Consider the following 13511-nt stretch of genomic DNA (forward strand, 5'->3'; position numbering starts at 1 on the left):
CACTAAAGATGAAGAAGATGAGAAATCCTCTTCTTGTAGCCGCTCTGTGAAATAATTGTGGATATTATTTCCATTTTACTGATAAATAGTTGAGAAGTAAACTGTTGATTTGTTACAGTGTAGGCATCATGTGTGGGCATCATCATTTTCTATACCAAATTGGCCAGCAGAAGCATGTGCAGATGTGGTGCGCATGTTTATGTTTTAAAGAACATAAAGGCAGAAGCAATAGGAAAATTGCAAGCAAGCACATGTTCACATGTGTACAACTTTAGAAGGAGAAAAACAGATAAACATCCCCTCCCCTCTGGCACAATTTTGAGGAAAATACAAAAAGAAAAAAAAAAATTCTGATAGTTTTCCATTTCCCCTGACTTTTGGTGGGGTTTGGTTTGGTTATTTTTGCGGGTACTGGGGTTGAACCCAGGGGCACTTTACCACTGAGCTACATCCCCAGGCCCTTTTACTTAAGTTTTGAGATAGGGTCTTGCGAAGTTGCTGAGGCTGGCCTCAAACTTGCAGTCCTCCTGTTTTAGCCTTCCAGGTAGCTGGAATTATAGGTGTGCATGCCACCTCATAATTTTGTTTCTTTTTCTCTTTTTTGCACTGCTGGGGGATCCTCCTGCTTACTGGGCAACTGCTCTACTTCTGAACCACATCCACAGTCCCATGCTCTAGTATTATAATGGCTGACACTTGCCCCAAGTACTTGAGTTGCATCCAGATCTGGAGTGGACCATCTTTAGCTCATCTGGCATTGCCAGTCAGTATGAGGTCCCTGGGATGTGCATCACATTGCTTCAACCTGTGGGAAAGCATCATCATCCTCCCTTACATACTGCCTTACACCCCATGTCCACGCAGAAATGTGCCCACATTGTACTGATGTTTTGACTAGTTTTCTTGTTTGTGGAAAGGATATTCTGGGAGGACTCTTTCTTTACTGCATTTGTTTGAATGTGAACCAGACTGAAGTGATCGTTTGAAATCCGGGTCTTCGGGACAAAGTGTGAAAGAGCAGTGGCTTTGTTCTTCTGGGTAGACACTAGGAAGATATCAGCAGCCCCCGTCTATTCCTTGTTCTCTTTTTCCTTAGACCTTTCCCTTTCATCCATATTGTTGTTCTCATCCCAACTTAGGAAGTAACCTTTTCTGCCTGTAAGAGATAAGACTCATGAGAATTTTCTGCTGGGACACACAGAATACTTCTGATCTCCTTGATCTGCAGGGAACAGCACCTGTAGGTGTAGGGAGACCACTCACTACCTCACTAGCCACGAGCACAAACATTGAGAGGAATAAAAAAGGCCTCTGAACAGCAGGAATAAATGTCAGAACCCTTGTACCAGAATTCACACACCTTTTTTAGAGGCAGCTAAATCTCCATCACTCAGCTTGGAGCAGAGTTTTAACCAGGCTTCATTCTATCCAGCAGCCTCCTGGCTATGAGAAGAACAAGAATAGCTGGGAATAGTTACTTTTTCAGTAGTGAGAAGTAGTAGCTAACCCAAGAAATGATCAGGAAAAACCAAAAGAGCCCATGTGAGAAACAGATACAGAGTTCCACACTTCTCACTAGGGAGAGGTAGCCCTGTCTACCTCACCAAGGGCAGCACTGACCCACACACATTGAGGAAAAAAGACCTCTCCACATCAGGAAGAAAGGTCAGAAACCCCTGTACCAGCATCCATATACTTCACCTTAGAAGCACCTAATCCCATCCCTGTGTAATGACAATGTGACTCAGGAGGCTGGTGGGAGTGCTTCTGAGAGACAGTGTCAGCCTCAGACAGTGTCTATGATCATATCTAACCCTTTTCCTGCCTCATTAGAGTGCTCAGTTTTCATCATCTTTTTGCAATGCCTGGGGATCAACCATAGGGCCTCATACATGCTAAGCAAGAATTTACCACTTTTGATAAGGCCTCTGCCTGTAATCTTATTTCTTTGATGTCAAAGTTCATTCTTTCATTTTTTTTTTTTTTTTTTTTTTTTTTAATCTGGGTCTTCGGGACAAAGTATGAAAGAGCAGTGGCTTTTTTTTTTTGGTGCTGGGGATTGAACCCAGGGCCTTGGGCAGGCCGGGCAAGCACTCTAACAACTGAGCTATATCCCAACCCCATGCTTTCATTCTTATATGTCCTTTTCTGTAGGAGAAAAGGAAGTATAAAATAACATAATAATCTGAAACTGGGCATAGTATACTTAAATGGCCACTTTCACCCAAATAACTTTCCTTTCAGATGATCTCCAGCTAGTAAGTCAGTAAGATCTTAACTGTAGAGGAAAAAGGCAGGAGATGGGCAAGATATTTTCATAGGGTTGACTGCTGCACACCTGGCCTCCTTTTTCTCATGAGGTCAACTCACCTGTGAGTGTTCAGTTCACTTGTGCACATGCCCTGTGCTCAGAACCCAACCAGAGACCCCTAAGGATAAAGCAGTGTAAAGCATCATCCCTGCTATCTATCAGCCAGCAGTTGAGTTGGAAGTAAGAAGAGCAATATAAGAAACAACAGAGAAAATAAAAAATATAGGGCAGTGATGAGTTCCTGGACTAGTCTACACCATTGGTGTGTAGAGTTGTGAGAAGAGACCTCTGAGAACTGGAGTAGTTGTACATGTCTCCAAGAAGGAAAGACAGGCCTTGACCTGAGACTTGGAAGTTGGGTGGGACATGGTGCAATGACAACAAAGATGCTAGGGAACAAGAATAGCAGCCACCAAGTCAGCGAGGCAAAAATGCATTCTTGTGACTGGGAGGGTGTGAGCTTCCTGTTGGGTCTTTTTGAGATGATGACATCAGCCTCAGGTTCCCCCTGGACCAGAAGGAGATGAATGGGAAGTGGAAAGCAGGTGCAGGAGTTGAGTATGAACTTGGTTTTGGCACATAGATAATAATGACCTAATGAAACTGTGTGTATACACACATATACACACAACACATAGTAGAAAGGTAGATAAAATATTTATAGTAAATATGTTATATATTTGTGTGTGTAGCAGATACCATAGAGATATATGGTAGGTAGGTGTGTGTGTGTGTGTGTGTGTGTGTGTGTGTGTGTGTCATATGTGTGTATGTATATATTTGTTTTATTTAAAATGTTTACCTTACAAGGGCCTCATTTTGATTTTGATACAGCTGGGGAAAAGGAAGGAACATTTGGGGTAATCAAATTATACCCTCATTTTTCTACTCATTTTTCTCCTTTTTCTTTCTTTTCAGTAAGTCACACCCTTTTGTTTAACCCTTTCCCATGCCCCTCACAAAACCACCATTTGGAAATTCTCCTGACTTGGTGGTGTGTCCCATCTGTATTTTGCACCATCCTTAGGAAATGACTCAAACCATCAGGTGGCAAATCTATTTTTATATTGTAAATAATCAGAAAATCCTCACAGGTGTTAGTCATGCATCTGCAAAAAGCTTTGTAGATGGCAGCAGGAGCACTGAAATTCTCTGAAAATTGAGTTCACTTTTTTCTAAATTTCCCATTTCTGTCCTCATTTATAAATAGCTTCCACAATTAAACCTCTAGAAAGTAATCAGAGTTTACTTACTCCCTTAAGTAAGCTTTTCTAAGACTGTTAGATAAATGTGTATTTGAACCAAATGAGCACACAAGATTTTTAGTGTTTTGGGTCAGGTGAGCATTGCATGACAGGCTGTCTCTGCCCTGTTGGATGATCAGTTTCCACCTCTGCTCTCATTTCTAGCCTAAACCCACCAAAGGACGAATGCGCATCCACTGTTTGGAGAATGTGGACAAGGCCCTTCAGTTCCTGAAGGAGCAGAGAGTCCATCTTGAGAATATGGGGTCCCATGACATTGTGGATGGGAATCACCGACTAACACTTGGCCTCATCTGGACCATCATCCTTCGCTTCCAGGTAAGGAACTCAGTCTAGGAATGCTGATGATGCTCAGAACTTAGGCTAATCTCACAAGTTCAGGCCTCTTGATGGAGCTGACCTCTCTATTCCAGAGGGACAAGGCAGGGAGAGCAGGTTAAAACTGCATCTCAGAGTCAGGGGTATCATATCTGGCCCTCAGGACTGAGTGCTGCCCCTGGAGGCATGTAGAAGCTATTGTATCCTCCTCTCTCCTGCTCCTGACAGTCTTGGCTGTCCTGTCAGATGGACTCAGTGGTGGGAGTTTCCAGGCTGCATCCCTGTCCACCACTTCCCCAACATCTTTCTGGTCTCTGACACTTCACTTTGCCAGGCGCAGAGGTATGAGGATGAGGCTGATGCAAGTCTACCAGCAGTAGACTCTGAACTTCACCAAGTGTATAAGTATTTTAAGTCAGAATGTTCTTTCAAGGTCATTTTGACCAAGAAGTTTGGAGCCTTGCCCAGGTTTCTGACCCATAAGAGCTCAGTATTTCAGGATGAAGCACCTCCAGCCTGAGTTCTGGCTCCTTCTCTAGGTGTATGCTTCCTGCTCAGGCTCTTCAATTAAAATTTGAAAGGCAGGAACCACTTTTTACCCTGGTGTCAGGTTACTCTGCAAACAAATATCCCAACAGTCCTGTCTCCTGGGTGACTGTGCACTCCATGCCTTTCCTTCCTGTTCTGCCCCTTTGATAAAGATCTGATTGATTTTTCTGGGCAAATAAAAACCTCACACAAATGAAAAATCAAGTTAGAGCCATCTTTGCTTTTGTACTGAAACCAACCTGTGACTAATCCACTAATCCCTTTTCTTCCTCACTTTGCCTAGGATCAGGCTTCAGTTTGCAATGTTCTGGGTGCGCATGTGTGAGGAGGGGGAAGGAGGCTAAAATGGAGTCACATTCAGAAAGGGCTCCCTGACTGGCTGGTTCCCAAACCTGGCTAATCATCTGCCACCATTGTGAAAGCTTCTTAATAATTCAGATGTTTAGAGCTCAGCCCAGGTGATTCTAATTAAGTAGATCTGAGGAGGGGACCACTGTTGAAGATGACATAGCTTAACAGAGTTAATTGCAATCATCAAGGACATTTTTTTCCCCCAGACACAACTCTCATGTAGTGTCTGACATTTAGTTCCTGAATTATTGAAAATGGAGTGAATGCCATTAAATTCACTTAATTGTTGCTCTCATGTATTATGCCAACAGATATGAAATTAGCAAAACATTCCTTGAGCTTGACCCCGGTTTTGTAGAGCAAAGCATTCTATGTCTATTGCCTTTGACCAATGGTAATCAGAACATGGAAGGGCATTCTGACTGTGGCCTTTCTTGACAGCGGGTCAGTTCCCATGTCAGGGAGCTGGCACACACAGCCCTTTTCAGGATTCTCAGCATGAATTGGGTTGAGTTGTTGGCTAATTAGCTTCCTGCCAGCTTTTCTTTTTCCATACTTCAACCTGTGAATGCTGATACAAATTTTGCCTCTGAGGGAGGTGCAAAGGTTGCCGATGCTAGTGTATGGCTTGTGGTGTTGGTTTCTTACATAACTCAGCCTCTTTCACCTGTTCTACCGATCAGCCAAGGCTCAAGCTTGTGCAGTAAAGCATCCTGTATGTCTACAGAGATCTCTCCTTCCCCCTTAAGTCTTAAGCTCCCTGTTCCCAGGACATGTCTTGTACCTATGTAATAGGAATTCATTGATTACTGATGGCAACACAGGTTTTAGGCTGCTGTACCTTTAAAGAGAATAAAAGATGGTAAGAGAAACTGGAAGTCTTGAGTTGGCCTAGTCTCAGAAGTACCTGTCTTCATTTCAGAAGGGTAGCTATAACTTGTTTCTACATGGGCAAATCTGGAAAAAGATGCCCTTTTTCACATAGAAGTGTGAGAAAACTGACAATGTGTAGTGCACACAGTTCCAGCCTGTCTTTCCTTGTGTCACTCAGTGATGGAAGATTACTCTTTCTTGTTCACTTTGCACATGAGCTAATGATTCTAATAAAAGAGTTTGAGGTTTTTGAAAATTCAGACTTCACATTCTTACTACAATTAAAAATGGAGGTTTTTTTTTTAAGTATAGTTATTTAAATTTCTAGGTATTTTTCCTAGTTGAAAGTTTACGACATTTACTTTTATTTTTAGATATGTCGTCCTCCTTATATCTCTTTTGAAAAGAATTCTGGGAGATATTTTTAGATTGAATGGAGGGGGTTTGACAGGAGGTAGGTCAGAGAAGCTTGGGATGGCTAGAGCTGAAAGATGAAAGATAACCTTCTGGGCTGATCCACCCACTTCCAACTCTCATCCCCAATTTAATTATGCTCAAGAAACTACAGGCAAAGGGTAACATCATAACTGGGAGCTGGCTCCTAGCCCAAGAATTGCTATTTACCAGGCCTTTCTATGAGCTCTTTCTTTAACTCATTAAGACGCATAGCAGTGCTCTGAGGTAGCTGTTGTGACTGCCATTCTTCAGATGAGGAGTTTGAGGTACTCAGGAGGTAGAGCCTCGATTCACCCAGTTAGTCTGGGTGACTTTGGTGCCAATAAATGAGATTTTATATTGAACATACGCTGTTTATGAGGGGCTTGCAAATGCAAACCATGGGAACACAGCAAAATTTAAGCATTCCCTTTTTCTGAGTAGTGCCTGTATTCTCATCAACGAAGCCCCCATATTTATGTGAAAAAATTGTTATGAAAAACCAAACTAAATATGTTTCTGGGCTATGATAAAGTTCCAAGTATGCTGTGAGAACTATTGTGCTAGCTTGTATAGTTGGAAAACCAGGTTCTCAGAGGCAGAAACAACTCTAACTGTGCTAGGAAATAATGCAGGTCGCCATCTTTCCTCCATCCTTATCTCTGTAAAGTATGAAGCCCAGCTCTGGCTAGTGCTTCTGAGCTGAGCCTTTTACTTTGGGAAGCAGTTTTCATTGACATGTAAGCAAGTAATTTGCAGGGTGAGACTTTGATCCAAAGTTGACTTTCATATAAATGCAGACCTGGTCTTTCAGTGGCTATTAGGCTGCTAACCCATCTGTTTGTCAAATTTTTGTTTATAAATCTTAGATCCAGGACATCAGTGTGGAAACAGAAGATAACAAAGAGAAGAAGTCTGCCAAGGATGCCTTGCTGCTGTGGTGCCAGATGAAGACAGCTGGGTGAGTGAATGCAAAGGGCATCGGGGCTGCTTCTTCCAGGACAGAGTTCTGCTTTAGTCCTCACTTATAAGGTGCTGACAAGTGTCTTTTCCATGGCTTCCATTGAGGAGGCTTGTTAACACATAAGCAGTTACTATGTTGACATTTCAGCTAGCTTTTGGAGTGGAAGGAGTTCTGATTTATAGTTTGAACCTGTCATATTTCTTCGATCAGAGCCATTCACTTTTTTAAAGGATGCTCCAAAGACCATTGTATTTTGAATTTTAAAATCCTGGAAGCATTATTAAGATCACACCCACTGTATTTTTAAAATGCTTTTGAAAGTTTCCTTCTCCCTTTAACTTCTGCTGTTTGGGGGAGCTTTGCTCAGTAAACTTGAGAGTAATCTTTATGTCCCAGTTTTCCTTTCTTTTATTCTTTCACTGAAATTTTAGTGAAGATAATTTTAGAGAACTGCATCTCTTTTGTTGCTCACCAAAGTTTTCTGGGCTCAGCTGATACTAAATCTACAAAGTTATCATCAAAGTATTTTAGTCATATGTTCTTTTTTTTTTTTTTTTTTAGTCATATGTTCTTAATGAGAATTGATTTTATATCAGGTAAATTGGAGAGTTACTCTCAATACTACATGTACCTATAACTAATGAATATAAAGTATGGAAACTGTGAAGAGCTTAGGACCTAATAAGTGGATCAAGTCAGATAATGAACTATAGGTAACAGCCTTATTAATAACCAGAATGGTATAGAATAGCTTGTTGGGGATAAGGTTCAAACATAGGCAAATTTTTTAAGGAAGGTACTTAACTATATATAAAACTTCATACAACTAAGTGATATAAGGGAAAAAGAAAACCTGAGTATCACATGAAGAGGTAGCCCCATCTGCCTTGTATCCCAGAGTGATGTGTAAATTCGGTTCCCAGTGATTGCTGGTCCTGGTATCTTAATCTTACTATGTGGAGTAGAAAGCCAAAGGAAGCAAGAGGCCTCAGCCATATCTCTAGTTATGGTCATTTTTTCCAAAGTAAGAGTAGTGCCTTAAATCTAGAGCACAACATAGTTCATGCCTTTTGAGAGATTGAATTACCAAGCAGGAGAAGCCACATAAGATATATATTTTATTTTTATTTTATAATAAAACTGAAGTTGACATAATTGACTTTAATGATAGATATTATCTTGGATTTTACAGTGCTTAGCAAACATTTTTTTTTTTTTTTCCATTTTTGCAGCACCAGGGATTGAATCCAAGGGTGCTCTGTCACTGAGCTATACCCCTACCCTTTTAAATTTTTTATTTTGAGACAAAGTTTCCTCCCTAAATTGCCCAGGCTAGCATCAAACTTCTTGAATTTTAAAATCCTGGAAGCATTGTTAAGAATCACACCAATTATATTTTTTAAATGTTGTTGAAAGTTTTCTTGTAATTCTCCTGTCTTGGCCTCCTAAATTGCTGGGATTATAGACGTGTACCAGTGTGCCCAGCTACAAACACATTTTTAACACTGCATTTAGCAAAAGTATAAATCTTTATATGGTAATTCTGTTGCTTTTCTCTTGTGCTTTGTCCTTGGCAGGTACCCCAATGTCAACATTCACAATTTCACCACTAGCTGGAGAGATGGCATGGCCTTCAATGCGCTGATACACAAACACCGGTAAGTCTAAAGAAATCATGCTAACAATTGTGGGATAGAATATTGCTGTTCTTCTATAATAGATCTTGGTGACTTATGATTTTCAAGTCCATTGCCTTAGATGTTATACCACAGTGGAAATTTGTGCATTCCATGTGAGGAAAATATGGGAGAATAAGTAAATTATCCAAAACAAAATAAGCAAATTAACACATTATCTTTCATTCTCTTAATATATTCTACAAATGTTTATTCAAAAATCAGGTGTCATTGTTAAATAATTACATAATTTTGTAGTTTTACTACACTAAGTGGTTATTTTAACATTTTTTTTTTGAGTAATGATCAAGTCTCATTAATTACATGATTTGCTTCTAAGCCATGATTTTTGCTATATTTGGCTGTTGTTGTTTGTTCTATGTAGTCCTGATCTGATAGACTTTGATAAACTGAAGAAATCCAATGCACACTACAATCTGCAGAATGCATTTAACCTGGCAGAGCAACATCTTGGCCTCACTAAACTGCTGGACCCTGAAGGTAAGGACTCAAGGAATGAAAGGTAGGATTTTAGCAGCAAAGCTTTAATATAAAATCTGTCTTGTGTCTGTACCTTTTATTCATATAGTATGCTTAGATATCAAAGAAAAGGGGACCTTAATTTTGTGGAAATTTAAATAGTCTGAAGGAGAAGGTGTGCTAGGCAGAGCACTGTGGATCTAGTGGGAATGGTGGTTAGGCCGACAATAAGTGAATACCCCAGGAAGGGTATTCACAAGACAAGCTAATGTCTTTAGAGATTGTTCAGCAGGCAGTGGGGAGTCCTTGTAGGGTGTTAGTGCCCGTTTTCATGGTACACAACCTGGCATAGATATTCAGTGATTGCTTGCTTATTGACATTCACCTGAAGGTGGATGCTTTGGGATGGTTGGAGACTGAAAAATGGGCTGAGCGTTGTTTGCTTGTGAGCAAATAACTTATAAATGAGGAAAGTGCATCTGGGAAAGGGAATATGGGTAGAAGCAGCCGCAGCACTGAAAGTTTTTTTTTATGGCTGACTGCATCCCATTTTCCTCATGAACTAACTATTCTGCTCTGGGGCTCTCTGTAGTAGCCTGAAGCCCCACTGCAGGTGACACAGCTGGCCTGTGTGGGACAGTACACAAAATCCGAATTCCAGGTTTTATTTCAATGTGGTCTCTCCGAAACAGTGTTTTCTGATTTTTGGAAAACATTTAAAACATATAAGGATTTGTTTGTAGCGCTGGAGCTTTATATATTCTCTTAGCTGTGAGCAAGTATTGGTGAAACTATGTGTATATGAGTGATAAGTTTAAAGTTCTTATAAATATACAACAGGAAGTTTAACTCCCCAAGGGCAAATTGAGGTCATGAGGCTGCCAGGCTGGTTTGCTGCTATTTTCCAGTGCATCAGATTCGCTGATATGTTCTCCACAGGAAGCTAAGATAAAATTATGTTTGTGCTAACCCATTAAATGATTTCTCAATATAAACAGAAAAGTAAAATTCTTTCAGTCATGATAAATCTTCATGCTTTACTATCAAAGGGAGACTTGCCTTAGCCCTTTGTGCTTTTACAAAGAATCTCTTTTTTCCTGTCACACTGACAAATGTTTCATTAACTACTTCTTTAATTTTTCTAATGATCAACCAGTATAAAAAGGGGATTGATATTTCTCAGGTCACAAAGACAGAAGCTAAAAATGGCAGTTGATATGGTCCTGTGGGTTTGATATATTTTTTTGTACTAGGAATTGACCTCAGGGGTGCTTAATCACTGAGCAACATCCTCAGCCCTTCTTTGTATTTTATTTAAAGACAGGGTCTTGCTAAGTTGCTTAGAGCCTGGGTAAGTTGCTGAGGCTAACTTTGAACTTGTGATCCTCCTGCCTCATCTTCCCAAGCCACTGGGTTACAGGCATATGTATTTTGTCTTGATTATTATTTCTTAGTCCCAAACTAAGATAGACCCAAATATTATTAGTTGTCCAGTGCCTCAAAGATTATCAGTTAAAATATACTTGTAGACCAACTAAAAGGGAATTTTTTTTTTTTGCCTGTTCAGTCCTTTCAGTTATATCAGCATTTTATGTTTATTAAATTATATACATGCCTGACATTTTATTCAGGTTATCCTTTAGTTCTCTCCTCTCTGGGCACCATTGGTGGGACTGAGCAGACCCAGGAGCCCTCAGGGGAGAACAGTACCTGTTATCTGGTGGTTACTGTCATTGGCTGCTGTGTTGACCTTGGACTGGGAGTGTCCCAGCCCTGTGCCCTAGGTGTTCTCATGTTTAAAACAAGAGAAACAATTTCACTTCACACAAGCTGTTTGGAGAATAAAAATTAAAGTATACGTATGATTTTGAAGAAGAGCCTGATGCATCTTCTCAGAGCTATCCTGTGTGTTCTGTACTTAATCTGACCCAGGCTAGTGCTGCCCTCAATACTGCCATACTAAAGACTTGGCATATTCATCCATTTGCTTCCTCACTCAGTAAATATTACTGACTACCTACTTTGTGCAGGGGTAACACGCTAGGAATTTGGGAGGTGGAGTGACATAAGGGGCTAAGGCAGGGTAATCTTACCCTTGGGGAATGAGTCTTGGAGGCAAAGAATAAAAATAATACCTGGCAGAAAGTGGACTAGGTGCCCATATATGCAGTCCTAAGGGAGAAGAGGGAGAGAAAGAATAATTCCAGCTGTGGAAATCGGGAATGGCTGTATTGATTGGAATTATAACTTTTGAGCTGGATCTTGAAGGATAATAAGAAATGATGGGAGAGGAAGGCCATTTCAGGCAAAGGGAAGTTAAGAAAGGAAGGTATTTTGGATTTTTTTTTTTTTTTTTTTTTTTTTGGCGTGTGTGTGTGTGTGTGTGTGTGTGTGTGTGTGTAGGGTCAGGTTTAGTTTGAATATATAGTCCCTGAGAAGAAATAGGCTCTAGAATTTAGAAATGTCTAGAACAATGCTTGGCACTTAGAAAAGTCTTGATAAATATTTGAGGGATGGATTGATGAAATAGAAAGGGGGGGGCACTTGCCTAGAATGTGTGAGGCACTGGGTTTGATTCTCAGCACCACATATAAATAAATGAATAAATTAAAGGTCCATCAACATCTTAAAAATTTTTTAAAATAAATAAATAAAAAGACAAAGTTTCAACCAGATTCTGAAGGACTAAAGGGCTTATACTATAATCTTTACACTTAATGGCATTTTTGAGCTAGGAGAAAATGTGTTCACAGCCGTGCTTCTGGAAGAACGGTCTGGGTGCACCGGGTGCAATGAGTGTGGTAACAGAGAAACCCAGCGAGGGAGCCACTGCTTCAGATTTGATTCTATGATAGCAGGGATTCTGTGGCTAACTGGATATGGGTAACAAGGAAACAAAGATGTCTAGACTGAGTGACTTGGAGAGATTCTGGTGTCATGGCAGAGATGAGAACTCAAGAACCACAAATTCAGTGTGCTGGCAAGGGTTGGGAGTGTGTGATAAGACAGGGAGCCAAACACAGTGTGTAGAAGGCATTTTATGAATATTTGTATCATGTTGTAAATCAGTCAATCATATGGCTTCATCCTCATTATCCTCATAATAATATAGCAATGACAGAACTCCCAAGTGTAAAGAAAGGAAGGTGCTGGGCAGTTCAGTGTAGTCGCAGAGCTGTTCCAGGTTGTTACTGCTGCGTGGGTGGCAACATCATGAGTAGCACTCTGAAAAGAGTCTTCTCTGGATTATAGATATCAGTGTGGACCACCCTGATGAGAAATCCATTATCACTTATGTGGTAACTTATTACCACTACTTCTCTAAGATGAAGGCCTTGGCTGTTGAAGGAAAACGAATTGGAAAGGTAAGATCACACAAGTTTTCTAAGTTGTGATGCACAATTCAAATCTGAGTCTTCCTGTCTTGCCACCTAGTACCTTATTTTTCTATGAGCTCATCATGATTGATTGCAAACCCTGTAACTCAAGGCAGGGAAGTGAGCAGAAACTTCTTCCTGAAGGGCAATGAGAGGTGGGAGTGGGTGTGATGGCAGAAAGATCTAGGAAGGGAGCCCCAGACACACTCTTCCCCACAACATTTCCAGAAAATTGGGTATCTAAAGTCTGATAGAATCTATTAATGTGATGACCAAAACACCTGAGATCTGATGACATTGTCCTTCCAGTGCAATGAAACAGAAAATTCATGGGACAGGATCAAACTAAATTAAGCTCTTTTTGTTTCTCTAGGAATTTTTGTAGGTTGGACTGTAGAAGTCATTCTGAATCTTTTCCCTGAAGGGTTGGGAGGTTACAGAACCAATTACAGTTGAGTTAAGCTGTCGTTGCTCACAAATAATAGCCACTGTCTGGCTATTAGCAAATGGTTCCTTGAATTAAAATGCTTGTGCCAGAGCATCACAGAACCATTTCAAAGCCAGTCATTGAGTGTACACATGCTTATTGTAGGCTTACAATCATGTTTTCCTTGCATGGTGATAGAATCTTGATATTTAGTTTTTCTAACTCTCGTTTATAGGTGCTTGACAATGCTATTGAAACAGAAAAAATGATTGAAAAATATGAATCACTTGCCTCAGACCTTCTGGAGTGGATTGAACAAACCATCATTATTCTGAACAATCGCAAATTTGCCAATTCACTGGTTGGGGTTCAACAACAGCTTCAGGCATTCAACACTTACCGCACCGTGGAGAAACCACCCAAGTAAGATGCATATTGTCATGTATTACCAATAACATGGCAGGAGAGATTATAGTATCCAGTAG

General features: G+C 40.4%; 1 protein-coding gene across 1 annotated transcript in view; it reads left to right on the forward strand.

The window, feature by feature from the left end:
* The window catches only part of Sptbn1 (spectrin beta, non-erythrocytic 1), a 190120-nt gene that overhangs the window by 130176 nt on the left and 46433 nt on the right, over positions 1-13511 (forward strand). The window contains exons 4-9 of the mRNA XM_076834002.2: positions 3721-3894; positions 6972-7063; positions 8644-8724; positions 9128-9243; positions 12475-12587; positions 13262-13449. Coding sequence (XP_076690117.1) covers positions 3721-3894; positions 6972-7063; positions 8644-8724; positions 9128-9243; positions 12475-12587; positions 13262-13449 — 764 coding nt within the window. The remainder of the gene's footprint in view (positions 1-3720; positions 3895-6971; positions 7064-8643; positions 8725-9127; positions 9244-12474; positions 12588-13261; positions 13450-13511) is intronic.

Source organism: Callospermophilus lateralis, chromosome 14 (genome assembly GCF_048772815.1).
Source record: "Callospermophilus lateralis isolate mCalLat2 chromosome 14, mCalLat2.hap1, whole genome shotgun sequence".
In the NCBI taxonomy this organism is placed as follows: domain Eukaryota; kingdom Metazoa; phylum Chordata; class Mammalia; order Rodentia; family Sciuridae; genus Callospermophilus; species Callospermophilus lateralis.